Consider the following 25000-nt stretch of genomic DNA (forward strand, 5'->3'; position numbering starts at 1 on the left):
ACTGATTCAGCACTACACCACCACAGTGACCTGTGACCTTTCAGGAAGTTCACTTGTAGTTTGTAAAGACTGTCACCTACGGGCAAGGAAGACCAGATCAAGTATCACCATCCCTGTTGATTGTCAGGCAGGTTTACTCAAAACCACTTATTTTCAAACCCACTTTACACATCATGGCAGTATTTGACATCAATGAATGTCCACCTGTGTATGACAATGCTACAGTTACACACTCTGGTCATGGCCTTCAATAATCAAATGAAACAGCCACATCCTAGAAACAACAAGAGGCTAATTCATCTCATTAAAGAGAATTAGTGGATCTTTTACCCACCAGGCCCCAACCCCAAATCCTCCCCAGAGCTCCCCAATCGCCCCCCTCCATCACAACCCTTGTCCTGCTCTCCCTGCTCTTCCTGTAGGATCAGATATTTGAAAAATGAACCTGGATGCAGCCAGCAAAAACCACATGGCCTCCTCGAAAAAACCACACAAGACAAATAGATATAATTAGACAGTGTCCCAGGGTTATTTTTCTTTGCAAATATTTCACAAACCCTCTTTCTCCCCCTTTCCTCAGCCCCCATCTGTTTTGTATTACTGGGTCCAACAAAGCCCCATGTCCATAGTCCATTGTGTTGGGTTGTGTTGGGCTTTGTGTTCTGGGCCTGGGGAGTGTTCTCGGGGCACCGGGGAGAGTGTTTTGAAGGACAGTCGAGCGGTGTGAGAGAGCGAGTGGGGGCGGAGGGGATAGGTTAGAAGTCAGAGGCGCATAAACCATTGCCACATGCCCCTCGAACTGTGGGCTGACTCCTATTTCCTGCCTTCAAACATAGGAGGGAGGCAGCAAAAACAGAGCCAGGGAGAGCCTTGTTTTTTCCTGCTCCCCAGCAGTCACATATGGACTAGACTAGAGCAACCTGCTCTAGAGAGAAGCTTGATACGAACAGCTGGCTCAGCTGTGGCCAAGTAATACGCCTCAGAATGACTTCACAGTACCTTTAGTTACATGGTGCTGCCTTCACCTTGCTTTTCTTTGCCCCTTTTCTGTTGGTAACCTTGACATCCATTGCGACCTTGCCAATGCACTATAATGTCATCGCCGAGGGAAGCGTTGCTATAGAGTGTAGAGTGCATCTGTCTTGGATGACAGCGCCATTCACAGATCATTGCGAAGGTCAAAAGTTGCCTGTGTCGTGTCTTCAAAAGTGTGTGTGTTGAAAGAAGGAGAAAATGCAGACTCGTGTCTGCTTCTCGGATGAGGATTTGACTTTGACGTTTAATGTTGGCGCCCTTCCCATTTTGAAAATGTCTTTCACGCGTGTGAGTAAATGATCCGGCGCCGGCAACAACAAAAAAAATTGTGTAGCGTCCGCTACACGTCAGACATGATGAAGTTCAAACAAGTCAATCGAATTGTTGTACAATTGCATGTCTTGATGAGGCTATGCCATTGCTAACCCTACTTAACAGTTATAGGCTAGTTTGATTCAGATGAACCTGGCCTACAACAAGCTGATGTCACTAGTTTATGTCACACTTGTCATGTGGTTTCCACGGCCTGATCAACAGTGTAAGTGTAGGCAGATCCCTAACGCTGGGTCCTGGTGTCACATACCAGGCCTATTCACACCTAACAGGAAGACAAGCTAGGGACAGAGGGAGACTGCGGTGCTAGACCTCCCAATGGTAACCAATCGTCACCCGAGCCAACTCTGTACTGTACTCATCTACTCAAACTTCTCCAAATACAGAGGCCTCCCGAGCGGCGCAGCGGTCGCAGTGCTAGCTGAGTCCCTACAGACCCGGGTTCGATCCCAGGCTGTGTTGCAGCCCAGCAGGGGAGGGTTCTGGCCGGCCGGGTTGTCCTTGTCCCATTGTGCTCTAGTGACTCCTGTGGCGGGACGGCGCAACACACGCCAACACAGTCGCCAGGTATACAGTGTTTCCTCCGACACATTGGGGTGGCTGGCTGGCGGGTTAAGCACGCAGTGTGTCAAGGAGCAGTGCGGCTTGGCGGGGTTGCGTTTCGGGGGACGCACGGCTCTCGACCTTCGCCTCTCCCGAGTCCGTATGGGAGTTACATCGATGGTACAAGACTGTAACTACCAATTGGGGAGAAAAAGGGGTAAACGTTTTTTAAATTATAATATTAAAAATACACTTCTCCAAATATGGACAGATGGGGGAAAATAGGAACGAGAGCCAGATGAAACACTTTGTTGCATTTTGTGAAGATTTGGCCTGTTTGTTTGCTTCAAGGTCTGTGTCTTTGTGACCCATCCTCCTAGGACTGTAGAGGTACATTATAATCGTCTAATGTGTGCTGACATTTCACTGACTTGAAAAAGAAAACAACTTTGAAAATGGATGACTTGATTCATTTCCCATCATTAGAGCTGTATTCATAATGAATGTGTGTGTGGAGGGAGTGTGGTGGCAGGGGCCACTGGTATGTCTGTCTCCGTTGGTGCATTTATTAAAAAGTCTAGTCTAATTATGTCAGGGAAGTTTGTTGCACATAAACAAAACGCAGACGACGATCAGCTCCCCTGACTCTCTCACCCCACCGCCACGGGCTCTGAACTACAAGTCGCAGACTTGGAGTCAGTGATATGGGATTCTGCACCTCCAGGATAATGGAAGAAAACACGCTGTGTGTGTGTGTGTTTGTGCATGCGTGCGTGTGTGTGTGTATACGTGTGTGTGCTCCTCCATGTGCATGCACACACGCATACAGATGTGGGATCATAATTTGAGTCAGTTTGCTACGGCAGGAAAATAATCCTACAGCAACAGGAAATATGAATTACAATGTGAATTATAATTAATTTCCGCAAGGAAATATCGAGTCTGACATTTCAAAGTGGAAATGTCAAACTTTAGAAGCCTTTTTAAACCTCAATTACACTACAAGTTTGAAATGTTCTGCATTGCGGGAAAGTTCTCCTGAAACAGGGTGATCAAATTAAGATACTGCATCTGTAAGGTTAGGATTGAATGGTTTCTCATTCATCATCGGTGGCCCCTCTCTGGATTTGGGTCTTTACTGGGGACGGTGGGCCTGTATTTCTGTTTGCCATTGGAATGACTCTGCTCCAACGTCTGTCAAACAGCCTAAGTCCTTATAGTGGTGTAGAGGGAGCGCATATAAAAGCAAGCGTTTTGAGGCTTCCGTTCTGTGTTTGGTTGATCTGGACTGTGCTGTTCCAACTGTAAGTCCTGCACGGGGGATAATGTTCTAATTTACCTAATGGGTGTTCCTGACGGATCATTAGATCATCGGAAGTGCTTATCGACCTCTCCTCATGATGACATCAAACGGAGCCTGCTTTAGATTGAACTAAAACAATCTGTTGGAGAGAACGGCACACACGCGCACCCACACAACAGCAGCGCGGTATATGCCAGTTCAGTTGGATATGTGTGTGTGTGTTGCTCTCTCCAACAGATCATTTAGTCCAATCTAAAGCATATGGTGCAGTGGCACTCAGCAGCAGAACCTTATGGAGCAGAGGAACGCTCTATTTCATATCTGAGACAAACTGCATTGAGCCCTGCTGGGTGTACTGTACATGAAAGGCCTGTGTTTCAGCGTGAGGGGCAAACATTCTGACGTCAATTCCCTCACTGGGATTTTACAGCCACAAGATTTCGAGGGCTGGATTCTCTGCTGGAGTTTTTAAAGCATTTTTTATGTATGTTTATTTGTGTGTATTTGCACTTTGCACTAATACTGCGAGTGCATATGTCCATACAGTGTGTGTGTGTGTCTGTGTGAGTGCAAGTGTGCGTATCTGTGTGTGTGTGTGTGTGTGCGCTAGTGATGCGTGGGTCTGCAGGTTCACCTGTACCAACCTGCAATTGCTAATAAACCGCAACCCCCCAGACTATACGTGATAAAGTGTCAAATCTGAAGCCCGCACCCGACCCTAACCCGCAAATATAGACAATGGGCTGTACAGTCAGAGACGGCGGAACAATTTTTTGACAGGGGGTGTGGGATTTATTTTAAGCCTAATTTAGATATTTTCTGCTTACAATTTGCATTTTGGCACGCTATTTGTTAGTCAGTGTAATCATAATTAGATACATGCAGTTTCTCTCCAGTCATTACTTGCCCTAGAAGACGAAATAAACCCTTGCTCATAAGAATGTCATAAATCGATAGAATAAATGCTTCAACATCTGTAAAGTTTTCCTCTTTCATCTCCGCTTCTCTCACAGAGCAAAGACTTTCCTGTGCAAAGATTTCCCAATGACATCGGCTTGACCTTGTTTTAAGGAGATGAAAAGCTGCGAAAAACGACATGTTTTCTGATAAGATTTCAGTTCGGCTTGGATGCATGTTCTATGTGGTTGAAATACTAAATCGGCTTCTATGACGCTGCTAAAAGAGATCACCTTTACAGACGGTCCCTAAACACGCATTCACTCTCTCAAGATGCGTGTTTTCTCTTCGCTCCTGTTCGTGAGTCAAAATGCACGTTTTGTGTATCATTTCACAGCAAGAAATGCTTCATTCTGCAGGGGTTAATATATTACAGCTATGTGAGAGGTTATAGACCAACAGTCCGTGTCCAGATTCCACTTGCTATTCCATTCAACCCATCTGAACAGTACAGTTCCCTTGACATGTTTGAAGTCCCCCGTCTTGGGACTGTCGAATTTGTATAGCGCCTCACAATCATCACACGTTAGCGTAGCCGGCACTGCTATCATCCTCTTTTGAATTAATTTCACCAAATCTTTCCCAAACATTACTGTTCTGGCCCTCCCTTGTCTTTTGTATTTTAAACTCTCCGTTTCACCGATTTTTGCCTCTGTGGAACCACAGAACTTTTTCTGCCCGAGTTCCCAAATGTGTTTGGCAAGTGGCGTGCATTTGGCACGCGTAGGCTGTAGTTAGGCCCTGAAGCTTAGGCTTTAGCCAGATTCAAATAATGAAAGAAAAACCTCAATGTACCCTATAGATATGAACTGCACAAGAATTACACATGCATTTCATTGTTGTCTCTTTATTCAACCCACCAGCCATTCATCCACACAATATTTCATGACCCTTAACCCGCCCGCCCCGTGGCTATGAGTCAACCCGCGCATCACTGGTGTGTGCGTGCCCTGCATCTGCGCAAGTGTGTGTGTGTGTGTGTGTGTTTGCTTGTCAGCTGTGTGTTGATCCCCGTACTGCTGAGCTTGCCTTCCTATAAGTGTCTGGAGCGGTTCTCTCTATGTGGGAAGACATGGAGGCGACACTCGTTAGAATGTTGGGAGCTCGGTAAGAGTCTGTTGAGGAAAGACAACCTACGGTGACATTGGAGAGCGCTCCATATACGCACAGCCAAGTTCGGTTGACTGAACTCCGCATTGTGAATCGGAGGGCGACGACGTTCCTGCAAATTCATTTAATCACAAGTCGAGGCATTAAAAAAGGGAGACGTGAATAGGATATGCCTCGTTGTATGTGTCATCTATGCTCTCGTTATTGTCTGAGAGGAATTGCCTTAGGGTGGGACACTAGATGAGCCATTTTGAACTCTATAGAGACAGTTAGTTCTGAACTGACTTAAGGCATTGAGAAGGAGGGAGGTCACCATCTATAAAGATGGCATCTCACATGATATTATTCTTCCCTAACAGACACATCATAAAAAAACCCTAAGCCTATTCCACGGCAGTCAGGATGAGTGTGAAACTCTGGTGACCGCTCACTGCTGTGCTTAAATTGCCCCCCCCCCCTTTTTTTGTGGCGCACAATAAAATTGAAATGTCATATAAAACGTGACAGGATGCTAATTTAAGGCTCCCAGGGGGCATTTGAAACAGTTCTTGTTGATTCTGTAACAGCAGACAGCCCGTAATCCCCCTCTTCCACCTCCGAAACAACGGCAGTAAAGATTCAAGCTGCTAAATGCTTTCAGGGTGACACCATTTCCAGCCAAGGCTCAGAATTAGCAACGGCAGAACAGCAGAGACATAACAACAAATCAAGAGTCGACTACGTGGGTTTGGCTCGCTCATATTTCTTTCGTTTTAACAAGAGATTCAGCAAAATACGCAGTGTAACTTCAGTCATCACAAAAATACCGAACGGTTTCAGAGTAAAAGCACCACGGAGCTACATGGGAGTGCACTTGGGATAAATGCAGCTGGGTTGTTTCACGAAAAGAGTGCCCTTCGCGTCCCTTTGTTATTTTAGTTCAAAACTCTGCGGCAATATTGAATTTGAAAACCCTGCTGCAATAAACGAAGTGCCTATATAATATAGACCACACGGACACTTCAATGTATATTATTTGAATAAAATAAGTGCCAAAGTTCAGCTTAACCCCAACATGTCTCAAAGTCTTTTAACATCATTGTGTAAAGCCATCACTATTGTTGTTGCTTTGACCAAGTCGTATCTGAAGCCTATTATTTATTTCCTGTGATTAGTGATTCATTGTATGTCTGTCCCTCGTGTTAAGATCAACCCTGTCATGTGAGCTGAACTCTCGTTTCAGATGGTGAAATGATTCCTTTTTATATTTTTTTCTCCCCCTAAATAAATATTGAACATGTAATAGTCAAATCAGAGTGTAAAAGTAGGCGAGCTGGTTCTACGTGTTTTGGCAATTTTCTGGTGGAAAACCTTTACCCATAGATAAACAGGTTTTAACAATTACATTTGATTTTTTGTGAAGCTTGCATTCAATTGTCCCTCCCTGTTGCACACAAGGTTCCAATTCCCCTGTCACAAGGGGATTTATGGCTGATTTAAGATGAAATCGTCAACCCTGTTATGGTCAACCCTGTTACGGTCAACCCTGTTACGGTCAACCCTGTTACTTTATTTGGCACTTAATAGGCACTTACTATAAGTAAATTGAACATGTGGTCTTTATAACAGAATGTTAAAATGAGGGGAAATCAAAGTTGCACTTCTCAAAAGTCAGCGAATTTTTGGAATGACCCAGCTCTTATATCAAAATGCTAGAACAAATCTTTAGAATTTCATAAAACTGATATAAACAATGATAACAAATCTAGTTCTTAGCCACCGGCACTGTTTACCAAAGTTCCTCCCTAGATAATAAAAAAAAAAAAGGATTGAAGTTGAGCAGCTCATCTGTAGGACATGAGTATTATCCAAGACAGTTTTGGAGGGATGCCTAAACAGGATGCAGTTATCTTATCCATCTAGTTTATAAACAAAAACACATGAATCTCAAAAACAGGACCCTACAGTGCCCATGAGACATACTGGTTTATACAGTACAGTACCTCTCGCACCATTCTACAATCCAACCGGAAGGGGGAAGCTGCAGGATCAAACCCAAGCTAGGTCTATGTCTGATAACCATTCGTTCACTATTAATCCCTGAAGGTCAGTGTTCTATGCTCATGGCCAGACCGCGACCACACTGTACCAGCGGTACTCATAGAGGACATGTCTATTAGGAGACATGTCCCAACTTCAGCTCCCTCCGACCAGCTAGAGATAGCACTGTGCTGCTGGCACCTCGCCAGCACGACGTAAGAGGCAGATGTTTCGTTTTGAAAGCAGCAGTGTTAATACATTATTTATTTCACAAGTAATCCTTGGGTGAATATGGAGAATACATCTCTGTTTTTCCCTCCCTCTCTTTTCACAACCACATAAATATCTGGTTAACCGGGCCCCGAGATGCTCCGCACGTTCTCCCCTATCATCTAGTGGCGCTCGCAGACACAAAGGGTCTTGGGAAGGCATGCAGGAGCGCTCAGTTCTCTAACAGGGGGGGTTGTGGTGTGTGTGTGTATGTATGTATCTATGTGAGTTGCTTCGAAGGAGCCAAAGTCAAACTCCAGTTAACTGTGGCAGCTGAAGGTGGACTATGCAGACACTCTCTCATTCTATTGAGGCTTTTCACCCAGCCTGTTCCCATGGCGAGGGTTGCCGAGATGCCCGAGGATAAATGTACACATAAGTGGAGGTGGAGGAGGCTTATTTTCAGGTTGACCTCTACGTCCCATGGCTCCATCCTAAAAAGCCTATGTGTGTGTGTGTGTGTGTGTGTGTGTGTGTGTGTGTGTGTGTGTGTGTGTGTGCACTTCTAATGGGGCCAGGGGTAGTGCTGCCATGATCACCTTTCCAATCTCCCACCCACCAGCCTCTCCATCAGAGAGACTCAAGGTCAACAGCCTACGGAAACCTCCTCCACCATCCAAGACCCTCACTCTGCCATGCTTCCCCCTGCCTGCCCTCACCCCTGCCCTCCTGTCCCCCTACTCTCCTTCCCCTGTCCTCTCCAGGTTTCCGGGTGGCAGCGGGTGATGAATGGGACACCGATACTCTTCTTGTTTGTTGGCCTGGTTCAGCCCGCTGCCCTCTCCATCTCCAAAAAACAAGGCTGTCACATTCACAACAGCCCCAGCACAACTCTACTCTCAAACTTATGTTGTTTTCTGAGAACCTGGGTTAAAGGCACAGGCAATTCAGGGATTTATAAGTGATGTACAGTCAATAACAAAAGGTTATATATCCAATATATACAGTGCCTTGCGAAAGTATTCGGCCCCCTTGAACTTTGCGACCTTTTGCCACATTTCAGGCTTCAAACATAAAGATATAAAACTGTATTTTTTTGTGAAGAATCAACAACAAGTGGGACACAATCATGAAGTGGAACGACATTTATTGGATATTTCAAACTTTTTTAACAAATCAAAAACTGAAAAATTGGGCGTGCAAAATTATTCAGCCCCCTTAGGTTAATACTTTGTAGCGCCACCTTTTGCTGCAATTACAGCTGTAAGTCACTTGGGGTATGTCTCTATCAGTTTTGCACATCGAGAGACTGAAATTTTTTCCCATTCCTCCTTGCAAAACAGCTCGAGCTCAGTGAGGTTGGATGGAGAGCATTTGTGAACAGCAGTTTTCAGTTCTTTCCACAGATTCTCGATTGGATTCAGGTCTGGACTTTGACTTGGCCATTCTAACACCTGGATATGTTTATTTTTGAACCATTCCATTGTAGATTTTGCTTTATGTTTTGGATCATTGTCTTGTTGGAAGACAAATCTCCGTCCCAGTCTCAGGTCTTTTGCAGACTCCATCAGGTTTTCTTCCCGAATGGTCCTGTATTTGGCTCCATCCATCTTCCCATCAATTTTAACCATCTTCCCTGTCCCTGCTGAAGAAAAGCAGGCCCAAACCATGATGCTGCCACCACCATGTTTGACAGTGGGGATGGTGTGTTCAGGGTGATGAGCTGTGTTGCTTTTACGCCAAACATAACGTTTTGCATCGTTGCCAAAAAGTTACATTTTGGTTTCATCTGACCAGAGCACCTTCTTCCAAATGTTTGGTGTGTCTCCCAGGTGGCTTGTGGCAAACTTTAAACCACACTTTTTATGGATATCTTTAAGAAATGGCTTTCTTCTTGCCACTCTTCCTTAAAGGCCAGATTTGTGCAATATACGACTGATTGTTGTCCTATGGACAGAGTCTCCCACCTCAGCTGTAGATCTCTGCAGTTCATCCTGAGTGATCATGGGCCTCTTGGCTGCATCTCTGATCAACTTCTCCTTGTATGAGCTGAAAGTTTAGAGGGGCGGCCAGGTCTTGGTAGATTTGCAGTGGTCTGATACTCCTTCCATTTCAATATTATCGCTTGCACAGTGCTCCTTGGGATGTTTAAAGCTTGGGAAATCTTTTTGTATCCAAATCCGGCTTTAAACTTCTTCACAACAGTATCTCGGACCTGCCTGGTGTGTTCCTTGTTCTTCATGATGCTCTCTGCGCTTTTAACGGACCTCTGAGACTATCACAGTGCAGGTGCATTTATACGGAGACTTGATTACACACAGGTGGATTGTATTTATCATCATTAGTCATTTAGGTCAACATTGGATCATTCAGAGATCCTCACTGAACTTCTGGAGAGAGTTTGCTGCACTGAAAGTAAAGGGGCTGAATAATTTTGCACGCCCAATTTTTCAGTTTTTGATTTGTTAAAAAAGTTTGAAATATCCAATAAATGTCGTTCCACTTCATGATTGTGTCCCACTTGTTGTTGATTCTTCACAAAAAAATACAGTTTTATATCTTTATGTTTGAAGCCTGAAATGTGGCAAAAGGTCGCAAAGTTCAAGGGGGCCGAATACTTTCGCAAGGCACTGTACACTAGCACAAATACCATCTGTGTTTCTCAATCCTGGTTCGAGACAAGCCACAGGGTCTGCAATGGTTTCAATTAAACCAATTCATTTCATTCCTTCATAGGGCACATGCCTGGCCTTCAAACAGTGGGACACTCTTTCCCTGTCACAATACACTGTGGTGAAACAAGGTAATTTGACAGAGTAAGTCGTGCTGATAGTTAATTTTCTCTGATTCATCAACTTGCTTTACAAAATCCAGGCCAATTTATTCAGTCTTCATAACACCTGAAATGTCATTACATATTCATGTGCGGAGATAAAACAAGAGACCGGGACAATTGGAAAATTCCCGTATTTAAAAAAAAACCTTGTTTTAGAAAAAAGTGATGGGATCGTACCTTCAAAAGCAGCATAAAATATGTATCCTCAACACTCATTACACATTTATGACTCTTGTTAAAAGAAAAGGTAGCAACTGCCTCTTCCCATGTTTGACTTTGAGACACAGACGCAGCCGCTATCATGTGATGTGCTCCAGATTCCAGCCAATCAGAGGGCGGATAGAAGAGCTCCATGTCTGTCAACAGTGCCAACATTCTACTCTGACAGACCTCTGATACTCTGACAGAAGGCAACTTTCACTGGTTTACAAGTGCAGATCTGCTTTAACCGAGGCTGCAGGGGGCTGGTGGCATTTCTCTTCCATATACTGTCCATCAGAGGCAAGACGTCTGGATCGTCTGGTTGTGAATGTGTAGCTGATTCAACTAGAAGGCCGTGACAGGTAGGTAGCAGTGGTATCCTGAGGACAGGGGGATAGGGCCTTCTTGGCTTAGCGACGGTGCAGAATCTCTAAGCACAGGGGGCACACACACACACAAACACACACACGCGCGCACATACCCACACCAATGGCTCACCCATACAGCTAGCAAAGCGTTCCCAGATGGTGTAACTATTAGAAAGGGGGCAATAAGCCCTCTTAGCAACTGTTATCTGTGAATGGTCATCTGACACCTGAGACTCATCATATGGAGAACAGAAAAGGTCCATGGGCTTACACAATGATCGCTGCATGATGAGCTTGCCCACCGTGTGGGTTTAACGTCCCATTACAGAGGATGTTGTCTCTTCCCGTCTGTCTTTCCTTACAGGGATGGATCCTACCATCCTACAGTCACATAAGGAGGGCACCTTTCCGTGCTGGAACACCCCCCCCCCCCCCCCCCCCCCCATTCTTATCCCAAAAAGGAACTGGGATGGGCGGTGTCGGGGGTGACAATAGCGCGGTGTGTTACGGAGCGAGCGTGCCAATGAAACGAGGACAGGGACTGGCAGGACAGAGAGAGAGCCTGCAGGCGAAGCGGCTGGACAGACAGACGATGAGCCATATAAGCCAGACAGGGACACCGGGAAGGCCGGAGCGGGGCCACACTTACCACCATCACCCGTATCCACTCAAAGTGCCAGGAAGCCAACATATCCACAAGGATATGGCTTTCAGGCAGTCGGCCGTCATCCGAATGGCCGGGCCTAGGCACCTTGTGGGTCAGAATAGATTAAGATTTTTTTTTATTTTTTAAAATCAGGGACACAAAGGAAAGGGTTAAAACAAGGCTGAGCAGCAGAGCAGAGGAACAGATATCTGGGGGAACGGGAGATAAAGAAAGAGAGAGAGAGAGAGAGAGAGAGAGAGAGAGAGAGAGAGAGAGAGAGAGAGAGAGAGAGAGAGAGAGAGAGAGGAAAATAATCCACCTGATGTGTTAGAAAAAAATGGCAAACAATGTGGCACACTTTGCTTTGCAAGACAATACTCCTCCACACTTTTCTCCCCACCTTTTTGTTCTTTCACCCTTTATTAGCCAAACATGATTAAAATGCAGTTCCGAGGAGCGTCTCCCAGAAAGAAATAGGCAAAAAAGTAAAAAGCACCTTTTTTTTTTTTTTAACAGCGTGAAGCTTTTCATCCTTCACAGGCGGGGAGAAGAAAAGAACTCCAAGCAGCTCAAAAGTTCTCTTTATTTTATTCTCCTCCGCACTTAAAAAAAAAACAACCTAACTTGTTACCTGAGGACATGCATGGCGAATCACAAGCTCAATAGCCCCAGAACAACTTTTCAGTCACACTTTTTAGAGTATTAAAAATAATCCCCCCGCGCACTCTTTAGTCCAATTACATCGGAGCACGCAGCTATCGGCGGATCGGCGCGGCGCAGTGCGGAGCTGGGGCTCCGGCGGCTCCTGCGCTCCATGTGCTATCTGCAGATAAGCACCGTCTCCCTCCACGCCCAGATCCACATTGTCACAATGCTGCCTGTACCAGGATCAGATCTTACAGCATTACACACTGCTGAGAGGTTACCTGTGTTTTCCCCTCTAATGTCACCGCGATAGGAAAACAGAGAGAGGCAGATAGAGAGGGAGAGAGAAAGAGAGAGAAAGAGAAGCAAAGGGAATGACGGAAAGACGGCTCCGAAACAGGACAGAAACAGCGAAGGTAGAAGAATGAGGAAAAGGATAGTCGGAGAAGAGGAAAAGCGAGAGGGGTAGCGATGGCTGTGAAATGGGGTGTAGCGTATTAAGGTTGCTGCTGTTAGGCCCAGGGGTCAGGAGAAAGGGAAGTGTGTTGCTACGGCGCCATGGGCGTCGACGAAGCAAAACAGCAACGGTTAATACCCAGACACCTGCCAGGCCATCGATAAAAACAGACCTGCTATCAGGTCGCCACAGCTGCCTAGAACCCCCATGATATCCTCCATTACTGACTCCACATGGTAACGGCGAGGAGATTAGCAACTTTTTTTTTTATTAGCAGATAGTATCTCCGTATACTCGCCTTAACAGCCTAGCAGTGATATCACTTGATATTCTCTCTCTCTCTCTCTCTCTCTCTCTCTCTCTCTCTCTCTCTCTCTCTCTCTCTCTCTCGTCATTAATTGTCAGGCGGAACTCAATTAAAGCTTCCCCGAAAAATGACATACAGCATGAATAACACAAACAGTGTTTTTTCCCAAATTATACTGAACAATGTGCCAGTGTGTTCCCAGTGTGAGCATGAGTGTGCGTGCTCTGCGGAGAACGTGTGTGTGTGTGTCCTTCGCCTACAGGGAGAGGGGATGGTAAAAAGCCTGCCTCAGCAATACAGAGGAGAAGGATAAGGAGATAGAGAAATGACTAGAGAGAGGGAGAGTGGGGTACTGTCAGCCCTTCATCTCTTTTCAAGAGATCCTTACTCGAACTTAGAATATCCATCACACCTGAGTCCACATGAATGTTCGAATGACGAGTAGCGAAATGTCTATGTTATTCACACCGGGCGTCTGTGGCTATACAGTAATGCCTAGGAAGCATACTGGGAAATGGGACAGACATGTGCTTAACAAATCAGGGCTGCTTCGCTGTACTAAGTTGTTGAGTCGACATAATCAAAAACAAAGAATGAACAACAACAAACAATGCTTCTCTATACTGTCTAGAGTCTCTACCAGCACCTCATCAGGGCACCTCACTGGAACACGTGACGCAGTCAAAGTGTCCCTGGTGTTTCTAAGCCAACGCACGTAACGCACGTACAGCCCTGTGTGGGTACCAATGCTCAAACTACTCTAGAGGACATAGACAATAAACCCAGCATCAGACAGAGAGGGACAGGACGGAACGAGAAAGTGAAAGGGAGGAAGGGAGAGACAGAGAGAGACAGAGAGGAGAGCGCGCGAGAAAAGAGAGAATAAGTGAGAGCGAGGGAAGAGGAAAGGGAGGTGGAAGAGGGAAAGAGAGAGAGGGAGGGAGAAGGCTGACATATGTAGTAGGTGTAAAGAGGCGTGTGGGTGAGGTATGTGTGTGTGTGTGTGTGTGTGTGTGTGTGTGTGTGTGTGTGTGTGTGTGTGTGTGTGTGTGAGCGCGGTAAAGCCGTGAGTGGGACATGATTGCAGTGTGTATCTTATCTGGCTAGCAGTAAGTCCTGAGGCGAGACGAGCGCGACTCCAGTGACCAGCCATGCGTAGTGAGTGTAATCTCAAAGCTTCTTCAGCCCCTCTATCCCGTTCTGTGAGACAGGCTATCACACACAGGGACCCTGGAGGTGATAACTTTACTCCAGCTCTGGACAGCAGGCTGTGTAAGACAAAGCTGCGACATAGATGTCATTCAGTCCCTACAGATGCTACTGGAAAGTCTAGGCTGTCCTGTACTCACACCGAAAGCTGCCTTGGCATTCATGTACCAACCTGATCTCATAGTCTCACTCCGGAATTTGACGTAATTGGATGAGCGTTGAGTTTTGACCCGTTAATTCCGCGTGGTTACAGGGTTAATTCCGCGTGGTTACAGGGTTAATTCCGCGTGGTTACAGGGTTAATTCCGCGTGGTTACAGGGTTAATTCCGCGTGGTTACAGGGTTAATTCCGCGTGGTTACAGGGTTTAAAACAGGGTTAAGTTTAGGTATTGATTCCGCGTGGTTACAGGGTTAATTCCGCGTGGTTACAGGGTTTAAAACAGGGTTAAGTTTAGGTATTGATTCCGCGTGGTTACAGGGTTAATTCCGCGTGGTTACAGGGTTAATTCCGCGTGGTTACAGGGTTAATTCCGCGTGGTTACAGGGTTTAAAACAGGGTTAAGTTTAGGTATTGATTCCGCGTGGTTACAGGGTTTATTCCGCATCGTTCCAGGGTTTAAAACAGGGTTAAGTTTAGGTATTGATTCCGCGTGGTTACAGGGTTAATTCCGCGTGGTTACAGGGTTTAAAACAGGGTTAAGTTTAGGTATTGATTCCGCGTGGTTAAGGTTAGGGCTATGGTTTGGGGAAGGCTTAATTCAAAATAATAATAAAAAGACCTGTTTCCAGTATCATCAACTAGTCTCCCTGCTTGCTAGAGAATTGTGAACTGCAATGGCGCAGTGGTCTAAGCAGTTTTTATTTATTTATTTTGATTTCACCTTTATTTAACCAGGTAGGCCAATTCTCAAGTTCTCATTTACAACTGTGACCCGGCCAAGTTAAAGCAAAGCAGTGCGACAAAAACAACACAGAGTTGCACGTGGGATGAACACGTGGGATAAACAATCGTACAGTCAATTACACAATAGAAAAATCTATATACAGTGTGTGCAAATGGAGTAAGGAGGTAAGACAATAAATAGGCCATAGTAGCGAACTAATTACAATTTAGCAAATTAACACTGGAGTGATAGATGTGCAGATGATGATGTGCAAGTAGAAATACTGGTGTGCAAAAGAGCAGACAAACAAAAGCAAATATGGGGATGAGGTAGGTAGTTGGTTGGATGGGCTATTTACAGATGGGCTGTGTACAGCTGCAGCGATAGGTAAGCTGCTCTGACAGCTGATGCTTAAAGTTAGTGAGAGAGATATAAGTCTCCAACTTCAGTGATTTATGCAATTCGTTCCAGTCATTGGCAGAAGAGAACTGGAAGGAGAGGCGGCCAAAGTAGGAATAGGCTTCGGGGTGACCAGTGAAATATACCTGCTGGAGCACGTGCTAAGGGTGGGTGCTGCTATGGTAACCAGTGTGCTGAGATAAGGCAGGGCTTTACCTAGCAAAGACTTATAGATGACCTGGAGCCAGTGGGTTTGGCGACTAATATGTAGCGAGGACCAGCCAACGAGAGCATACAGGTCGCAGTGGTGGGTAGTATATGGGGCTTTGGTGACAAAACAGAGGGCAATGTGATAGACTGCATCCAATTTTCTGAGTAGAGTGCTGGAGGCTATTTTGTAAATGACATCGCCGAAGTCAAGGATCAGTAGGATAGTCAGTTTTACAAGGGTATATTTGGCAGCATGAGTGAAGGAGGCTTTGTTGCGAAATAGGAAGCCAATTCTAGATTTAATTTTGGATTGGAGATTCTTAATGTGAGTCTGGAAGGAGAGTTTAAAGTCTAGCCAGACACCTAGGTATTTGTAGTTATAGTCGAACCGTCCAGAGTAGTAATGCTAGTCGGGCGGTCAGGTGCGGTTGAAGAGCATGCATTTCATTTTTACTTGCATTTAAGAGCAGTTGGAGGCCATGGAAGGAGAGTTGAATGGCATTGAAGCTCGTTTGGAGGTTAGTTAACAAAGTGTCCAAAGAGGGGCCAGATGTATACAGAATGGTGTCGTCGGCGTAGAGGTGGATCAAAGAATCAAGAGCGTCATCATTGATGTAGACAGAGAAAAGAGTCGGTCCCAGGAATTGAACCCTGTGGCACCCACATAGAAACTGCCAGAGGTCCGGACAACAGGCCCTCTGATTTGACACACTGAACTCTCTGAGAAGTAGTTAGTGAACCAGGCGAGGCAGTCATTAGAGAAACCAAGACTGTTGAGTCTGCCGATAAGAATACGGTGATTGACAGAGTCGAAAGCCTTGGCCAGGTCGATGAAGACGGCTGCACCGTACTGTCTTTTATCGACGGCGGTTATGATATTGTTTAGGATCTTGAGCGTGGCTGAGGTGCACCCATGACCAGCTCGGAAACAAGATTGCATAGGGGAGAAGGTACGGTGGGATTCGAAATGGTCGGTGATCTGTTTGTTAACTTGGCTTTCGAAGACTTTAGAAAGGCAGAGCAGGATGGATATAGGTCTGTAACAGTTTGGGTCTAGAGTGTCTCCCCCTTTGAAGAGGGGTATGACCGCGGCCGCTTTCCAATCTTTAGGAATCTCAGACGATACGAAACAGAGGTTGAACAGACTAGTAATAGGGGTTGCAACAATGGCGGCAGATAAGTTGCTCTCTGGCTTGAGCCCAGTGCTGTGCCATCGTTATGTTTTGGAGGGGGAGTGCCGACAAAGGCACATTTCCACGTCCTCAGCACCTTTTCAAATGCTCGAAATCCACAGCTCTTTCCTGTCACCAGCCTGACATGTACACTCTTAGAGAAAAAGGTGCTATCTAGAACCTAAAAGGGTTCTCCAGCTGTCCCCATAGGAGAACCCTTTGAAGAACCCTTTTTGGTTCCAGGTAAAACCCTATTGGGTTCCATGTAGAACCCTTTCCCCAGGGGGTAGGTGTGTGAGTGTGTCTGTCTGTCGCTGTCTGTTAATCATATAGGTCTCTCTCACTCCCTCTCCCTCCCTCTCTCTCACTCCCTCTCCCTCCCTCTCTCTCACTCCCTCTCTCTCAGGGATGAGTGAGCAGACGGCGGTGTGTGTGTGCCGACGGTGTGTGGTGGCAGAACCATCGCCTGCTGGAGCCCCTGTAGCGAGGGCCTGTCTGGAGGATGACAGACAGGCAACAGGCAGGAGCCCAGAGAGACGTGGAGGGAGGGAGGGGTGAGAACCAGTGCCAGCCAAGGTAATGACACCCTCATTAGAATATGGCCACTTTCTGTTAGTGTGTGTTTAGCTCTTCAACTGTAATGCAGGTGTTGACATTGATGACATTGAGACCTTGGTATATCAAGTGTGTGTGTTTGTGTGTGTGCGGGCGTGTGTGCGTGCGTGCGCACATGTGTGTCTAGTCATTGCCATGAATTTACTGGCTGTGGAAGGGTTCGCAGGAAACACATCTTGAACATCTTTAAGTCCTGCCATTCGCACACACACACACACACACACACACACACACACACACACACACACACACACACACACACACACACACACACACACACACTGCTATTCACCTGGACTATCTCAACAGGTACTATAACGCTCTATGAAAACTGTCTTCTGCATTGATATCATGTTCTCATCCCACGTGGACAGTTCACAGGCAGGCACGCAGCGCGCTCAAACAAGCGCAATCACGCGCACGCACATACACACACATGCACGCGCACACACCACCAGAGAGAGAAGAGGAGGAGGAGGAAGAGGAGGGAGAAGCAGCACAGAGTTAAGCTTCATTCTTCTTTTCCCCTTCAGGTGCCCGCTTGGGTTTAACAACTGAGCCGTCCCCATCAATTAGCCTGGACTTTGGACTTTCATTGAGAGTAAGTGACTAATATCAGCGTTGGCTAAGAAGAAAGACACTTTTCACGATTGCCCAACAATCTGTTAAGTGGATACACATGTGGCGGCCTCGGCAAAGCCTGCAAGGGGTCCTCTCCCCAATAAAAAACAGGTGCTCCACTTTTTTGCCATGTAATACCCCATTTAGCCCCCGGAGCAAAGGTTATCCAGCTAATAGCTGCCTTGTGGTGCACAGGGAAGAGCAGCACACACGGCCAGAACTGAACATCTGGAACGGATTGCACATACTTGCAACATATGCTTCAGGTTCAATTAAAATGAGGCCTTGGCACATTTATTAATCTTTTTTTTCTACCTTTGTGCCGTGAAAAAGGCCTCCTCTGACCTGACCTTAATATTATACAATTTTAGCAAAGAGGAGAGGTAATGAGAGCGTCAGGTCATTTCAATACCTGAGAGTGAGAATGGAAATGACAAATTTGTTCAGCCTCAAAACTCCATTTGTTGTGCACTTAACCAGGGAATAAGGGAGGGGGTGGAGAGGGTGTAAGAATGAAAGAGAACGGGGGAGGGCAGGAATGGAGGGAGGGAGGGAAAGAGTGAGGGAGAGGGCTAGGGTGGTTTGAAGAGACAGATATTGGTGAAATAAAGAAGAAAAACACCCCCCTTTCAACTTCCCTACAGCTCAAATGGAATGCTAACATTTGAGGGGAGCGATAGATCAAAATGTATGAAGCCAGAGTTGGTCAATTGTAGCCTTTGTGGTCGCCTTGCTATCCGGCGCCTCAGCCCTGTGTGCAGAAAGAGCAGGGCCCTCTTATGTGGAATAATCAGCTCAGGACTCAATCTGACAGACGCCGCGAGCTGCAGCTCCCTCATTTCAATATGAAAGTTGAAATGTATTTTTTTTCCCCTCTTTCTATAATCTGCATCTTTTCAAACGCCTGTTTATTTTTTTCTGAGGGAAGGGAGGAAATGCAGAAAAAGAAAAGTAGAGCGATAGAGAGGTGAAAAAAGGTTCAAGGTTGCTTAACGCATATCTTCAATCGCCGCCCCGTACACCGTAGCCTTGGAACCTTGCAGCCGTGGAACTTTTCCCTCAGAGCCGCTGGAGGAAGGGGGAATGAAAATGCCGAGACGCATGTGGACTGGAGTGCACATAATATCTGCTTTTTTAACCCTGTGATCTCACACAGACACTTGTGGCACTTTGGATATTTCAAAGGGCTGGAAAGAGGTCAGCCTAAAATAACTCCACTCTAAATGAAGAGAGTCTTCAGGCTATTTCATTTCAGATAACAAATTGCTTCGTCAAAGGCTCATACAAGTCGAATAAAAAGGACAGACTGAAGAGATTTTTGTCGAAAGTAGTGCCCAGAGATGCTAAATCAGATGATATTCGAATTGGTCTTGGTGTTGGGCAAAAAAAACTAACAATAACCCCGAATCAGTGTGCAGACAAACCACACCATGTCACGTACTGCCATTTACATCATAGGAAGAACCAGGAAAAACTCTATAGCACACAAATATCATCCTGAAACAAAACAGAACCTGGGGAACGATTACTTCAGATTTGGTTTGGGACTATTCAGTAGGATTCTACTCTGTTGTCTTTTAGGTGCTATGAAAACCTTGCTGCGAGTATCAAATGTCAGGTTCCGTAACGTTGAAGCCTAACGCCGCCTCTCTCCCTAACTAGGACTAGAAAGGATCAGGAAGCTCAAGGCTAGTATGGCTACAAGCTGCCACTGTGTAAACGAGCGAGCTAACCCACTAAAGCAGCCACCTGTTGTTACCTGATAGCTGCTAAGCACATATTCTCTTGTATTACTAAGTCAATGAGAAGATAACGCTCCTAAATAGTTCCTGAAGCTCCTTAAAGTCGGCGCTTTAAGCGTGATCCCATCTCGGCGGCGCAACGGGCCAACGCTGCACATCAGCATTCCAAATACAGTAGATAGCCACATAAAGAAGAGAAGAGGACGTTTTAGAAGAGCGAAGCAGAGCAAATCACTAACAACTGGCAACCGTGACGCTATGCATGAAGGGGTTACAACAGGCAGAGGACCACGTGTCTGGACCCATTTCAGGAAGACGACGAACAATGTTCAAAGTTTGGATGTTTGCGTGCGTGCGTGTCTGCGTGCACATTTGAACGTGTGCATCTGAAGTTTGGAGTGTATTGAAATGGAGTGTACACAATGCATCTATGTGTTTGTATTTCCTGTGTGTGGAACGCTGGCACCCCAGAGACTTCCTGTCCCTTGACAGCATACAGAGAGAGAGAGAGAGAGAGAGAGAGAGAGAGAGAGAGAGAGAGAGAGAGATAATTACCTTGTCATCTTTCTCATAGTCCTCATCCTCATCCTCCAGCAAGTCCTCCATCGCTTGCTGCACGGCGGTTGCCACAGGAACAAGAGAAGAAGAGAGAGATTTAAAAATACACAAGTGGGGCAGACAGGTATTCTCATTCATTCTCATTACCACAGATTGCACTATGTACAGTATACTGTACACATGGCTGATGTTAACACAAGTCAATACAGGGCTGATTGTAGGACTGTTAGTCTTCCAGGCCAATCTGAGCCCACCTCTGACCACCCATTCCCCTACCTCTCCTACCACTACAGGGGTAGAGGAGAGGAGAGGAGAGGACGGCCTCCAGCAGAGGAAGCCCCAGTGACAGAGAAGTTTAACTATCTGCTTCACTAGTCCCTAACTGATGGAACAACAGCCATTTCAGTAGGGTCCTCCCACTAACCCCCATAACACACACAAACACCCCCCCCCCCCGGGTGAAAGTAAAAATGTTAATTAAAATATTTCTATGTATGTATGCATGTGTGGAATGCTGAAGAAAATAGGTTAAGGAGTTGTGGAAAAGTTTTGACCTTTCTGATAAAAGGCATAAAGACATCATTATTAACCATACATACGTATCTTCTTCAACCGCTCAAATGGCCTTTTAAATCACCTCGGAAGCCCACATAAGCACATGAACTAGGTTTTGAATCAATCTCTTGCCATTAGCTATAGGCAAGGAGGAAGGTGGGGCAAAAAAACAGGCACTCAAAGTTGTATTACACAACAATGAAGGATGGAGGAGTCAACTGTAAACAGGTTGACTCAGATCAGTGATTGAACTTAGTATCCCCTGGGAAAGAGGAGATCTGTAGATAGTCGGACGGACAGAAGGACGGACAAACAGATGGATGGACAGACGGATGGAGAAACAGACAGAGTCGGTGGTATCACGCGTGTATTCTTGCTGCCTGCCTGCCTGCCTGAGGAGCAGTGGTAGGACGGCACAGATCGTTATTCCCTCCTCTCCTGCCTCCTCCCCGTCAATCACACATCAAAGCTACAGGGTCAGACGCAGCGGCATTACCATAAACAAACGGGCGCATCATAAACCCGTAAGCTGCCAAGGGGGTTGCATTTATCTCCTCCCATTATCCCATACCCCCTACCCTACCCTACCCCCCCGCCCGCACCCGCAAACAAGTTGGCGAAATCCAAAAATCATTACTTCCCAGAACAATAGCTTTTGTCCCTTTGTTTTACTGGAATAATAAAAAGTGTGGCTGACATAAGCTCCTTATGTAAATACAGCTTCCCGCAGAAACAAAGAGAGGTTCAACCCAGTTGTGCTGAGCGTGGAGAGAGTAAATACAAGTCATGGCGTTGTGTGTGTGTGTGTGTGTGTGTGTATCTATCTACAGCTTAGTATGGTTGTCTAACTTGTTCTACTCCTGCCCATTCGCTGGAATCCATTGGCGACCACGGCAATCAACGGTTACCGAGCTAACGAGCAAGTGTCCCGCATCTATAACTCTCGTTACAATAAAGACCTGGGCACCGAGTTAGAATCAACAACCACAAAGGACGCGCTCAAAATGGATCATGGGTTTCTCCAAACACAGCCTTTTTTTTTTTACTACAGTATACAGCACAGTAACATACTGTAGGCCCCATGTTATCTAAAAACAGAGAGAATATCAGCATTACCGACAGAGACAAGGATACCGTCACCCCCCCCCCACCCCCCCTACGTTCTCTTCTCCCCTCTTGCCTGGGGTAAAGAGAACAGCCTTGTTCACCGCTACGAGAGGGCGTAGTATTATACATAAATAAAAGGAAAGACATGTCATCTCATCTGCCCTGAAGATTGCCACAACTAAACGCTGTTGTCTCCGGAAGACATCAATTACCAGCGCGGTGCTGATGAATTCAACAATTTCCCCTGTCCTGTTATGATGAACACCTTTTGGGTATATTGTACCATTCAGCTGTTTATCCCCTTATCGCATCGTTTGAATTACTATCATTACAAACCGATGCTTCAAAGACTCAATGTCGACAGGATCGTGTAACGTTCACACAGCCCACGACGCGCTTCAATCCAACACTTTACCAGAGGGGAAATTAACATATTCAAAGCATCTGAACGGTACAGGTTATACTCACAGATTACAGAGGGTACAGGAATACATATAAAGATCCTGCACATGTGAAATATGTAAAATACATAGCTAGGTGTAATGCAGTGGAGACTCCTCAGAGGAGGAAGGGGAGGGCCATCCTCCTCAGTGGATTTCATAAAAATAAAAATAGTGAAACATTTAAAAAGTTAGTATTTTTAGATAAAACTTTTACAAAATATATTCACATGTCACTAAATAATTGATTCAAATACACTATTTTGCAATGGCCTACAGTAGCCTCAGCAGCACTCTGTAGGATAGCACCATTGTGTAGCCGGAGGACAGCTAGATTCCATCGTCCTCTGGGTACATTGACTTCAATACAAAACCTAGGAGGCTCATGGTACTCACTCCCTTCCATAGACTTACACAGTACTTATGACAACTTCCGGGGGACATCCAACCTATCAGAGCTGTTGCAGCATGAACTGATATGTTGTCCACCCAATCAAAGGATCAGATAATTAATCTAGCACTGAAAGCATACGCTACAGCTAGCTAGCACTGTAGTGCACAAAATGTGGTGAGTAGTAGACTCATAGAGAAAGACAATACTTTAACAATTTTGAACCCATTCATTTATTCAAAAATTAAGGAGGAGCAAGAGAGAGAGAGAGAGAGAGTGACAGAGAGAGAGACAAAAAGCTAGCTATATTTTCTATATATTTTTTTCACAGACTTAGCTAGCAAATTCCGCTAGCTAGTTTAGCCTACTCAACCACCCAGCTCAAACAGAGGGATGCTATGTTAGCTAGCTGGCTATGACTATCCAACACTGGAACTCTTCCAAGTCAAGGTAAGCTTTTGGTTTGACTAAATTATTGCCTTCTGGGCCCACCATTGTAACTGCTAAACTGCTTTCTGACTGTACACTGTACCGCATTAGCCAATAGGGTGACAATGATGTACGTTGTGTGTAGCGGTTATGATATGAAGGTTTGGCTTGCAAAGTTTTTTTTCCCGCCTGGTCCCAGTTCACAAGTGAAGGGAAAAGGTGAGAGGAGGACAGCGCGTAGATGTGAAAAGGGATACAACGAGCTGTTTGTATGTGGCTATGAAAGTGAATGGTGTATTTATTCCTCCGATTCTGTTGAAAAAATGTCTTAAACAAAAGCATACGGAAAGAAACGGGGATAAACATACCTGAATTTGTCCAATAGAAACTCTTGTTTGCAACTGTTGGGCTAATGATTACATCCTAGTTCAGCTGGATGCAGGAAAGAGTGTACAAGGTGGCATTGAATGTGCCACTGACCGGTGTGCACCTACGTTGCAAACTTTTGTTTATAGGTCATGGTTGTAGCAACCTCATGATGGGTATAGGGAACATTTTAGTATCATGTAGTAATCTAAACCTATCGCTGTTACATTGAACTGGGTGAAAGGAATATGAATGATAGTCATCCAATATGCTGTAATAGAAAAAAAACAATGCTCATGAAAAAATAATTGCCCTCCCTCATCTTAAGCGGCACCCACCGCCACTGGTGAAACGTATAATTAAAGTATAGACCATTTAGTATGGAGCAGTGCTCGTGAACACATGTCCTGGAGGGCAAGTGTCCTGCAGAGTTTATGTGAGTCTGGCTTGTTTAAAACCAGCCTATAGGGTCAGTGCCATGGCAAGCCATTTCCTCTTGTTTGGTCATTAAGCCCCAGTAGGCCGGAGATCCTGACACCTGTGTGCCCTAAAGGAGCAGGGAACAGGGAGCTGACAGAGATATTGATGTACAGTAGGCAAGTACAGGACACTTGAAGTAGGCCTGCCGGCTGTGGGAGGAGAGAGAACAGGAAAACTACAGTGGATGTGTGAATTCTGGAATACCACTCAGGCCTTGGATGGGTCGATGAACCTGAACACGCACACACACACACACGCACACACACACAAGGATAAACACGCACATGCACACACCAGACAAGATCGACATCACCATTCGACCCCCTGAGCTGCCGCTGGCATCCTCTTCACCCCAGTTCGGTGACGTCCGCCCTGCCAAGCGAACGCCGTCCCCCAACCCCCCACACCCCCACCACCCTCCTACCACCACTATCTCTGCTGTCTTCCTCCTAACCTTTCCGAATGACAGCCGCTAGGGGAATTGACGCCAAGGCAGACATCCCGCCGAACATGAAGATATACTCTCCTTTTTTTCCTCTCTCTTCTCTTCCCCCTCTCCTTCTCCTCATCTTCCTCTTTGATACGTGAGAGGGTTTTAACCTCTCCAGCTGCCGGGGTCTGCTCCAGTCCCCTCCAGGCCCTGCTTGGTATGCTGTCTCTGTGTGTGTGTGTGTGTGTGTGTGTGTGTGCGCTTTGGCGCTGGAGGAGAGGGGCGAGGAGAGGGGAGGGCTGGAAGGCTGATAAGGACTGTGGGCAGGCAGAGCTTGTCTGACCCATACGGGCCCTTCACAAGCTGTCAGAGCCCTGGCCCTCACAGGGGGGGCCTTCCGTCTGCGCTGACCCAGCCCTGG

General features: G+C 46.0%; 1 protein-coding gene across 5 annotated transcripts in view; it reads right to left on the reverse strand.

Moving 5' to 3' along the window:
* Positions 1-25000, reverse strand: part of LOC110535714 (multiple C2 and transmembrane domain-containing protein 1) — a 204756-nt gene that overhangs the window by 17051 nt on the left and 162705 nt on the right. For 3 of the 5 annotated variants that reach the window (XM_036935500.1, XM_036935499.1, XM_036935498.1), the window contains 2 exons: positions 20379-20435; positions 11565-11666 (listed from right to left, as the gene is read on the reverse strand). In XM_036935500.1, the coding sequence (XP_036791395.1) occupies positions 11565-11666; positions 20379-20435 (159 nt within the window). The remainder of the gene's footprint in view (positions 1-11564; positions 11667-20378; positions 20436-25000) is intronic. The other 2 variants (XM_036935502.1, XM_036935501.1) reach the window with 1 other exon arrangement.

Source organism: Oncorhynchus mykiss, chromosome 11 (assembly GCF_013265735.2).
Source record: "Oncorhynchus mykiss isolate Arlee chromosome 11, USDA_OmykA_1.1, whole genome shotgun sequence".
NCBI lineage: Eukaryota > Metazoa > Chordata > Actinopteri > Salmoniformes > Salmonidae > Oncorhynchus > Oncorhynchus mykiss.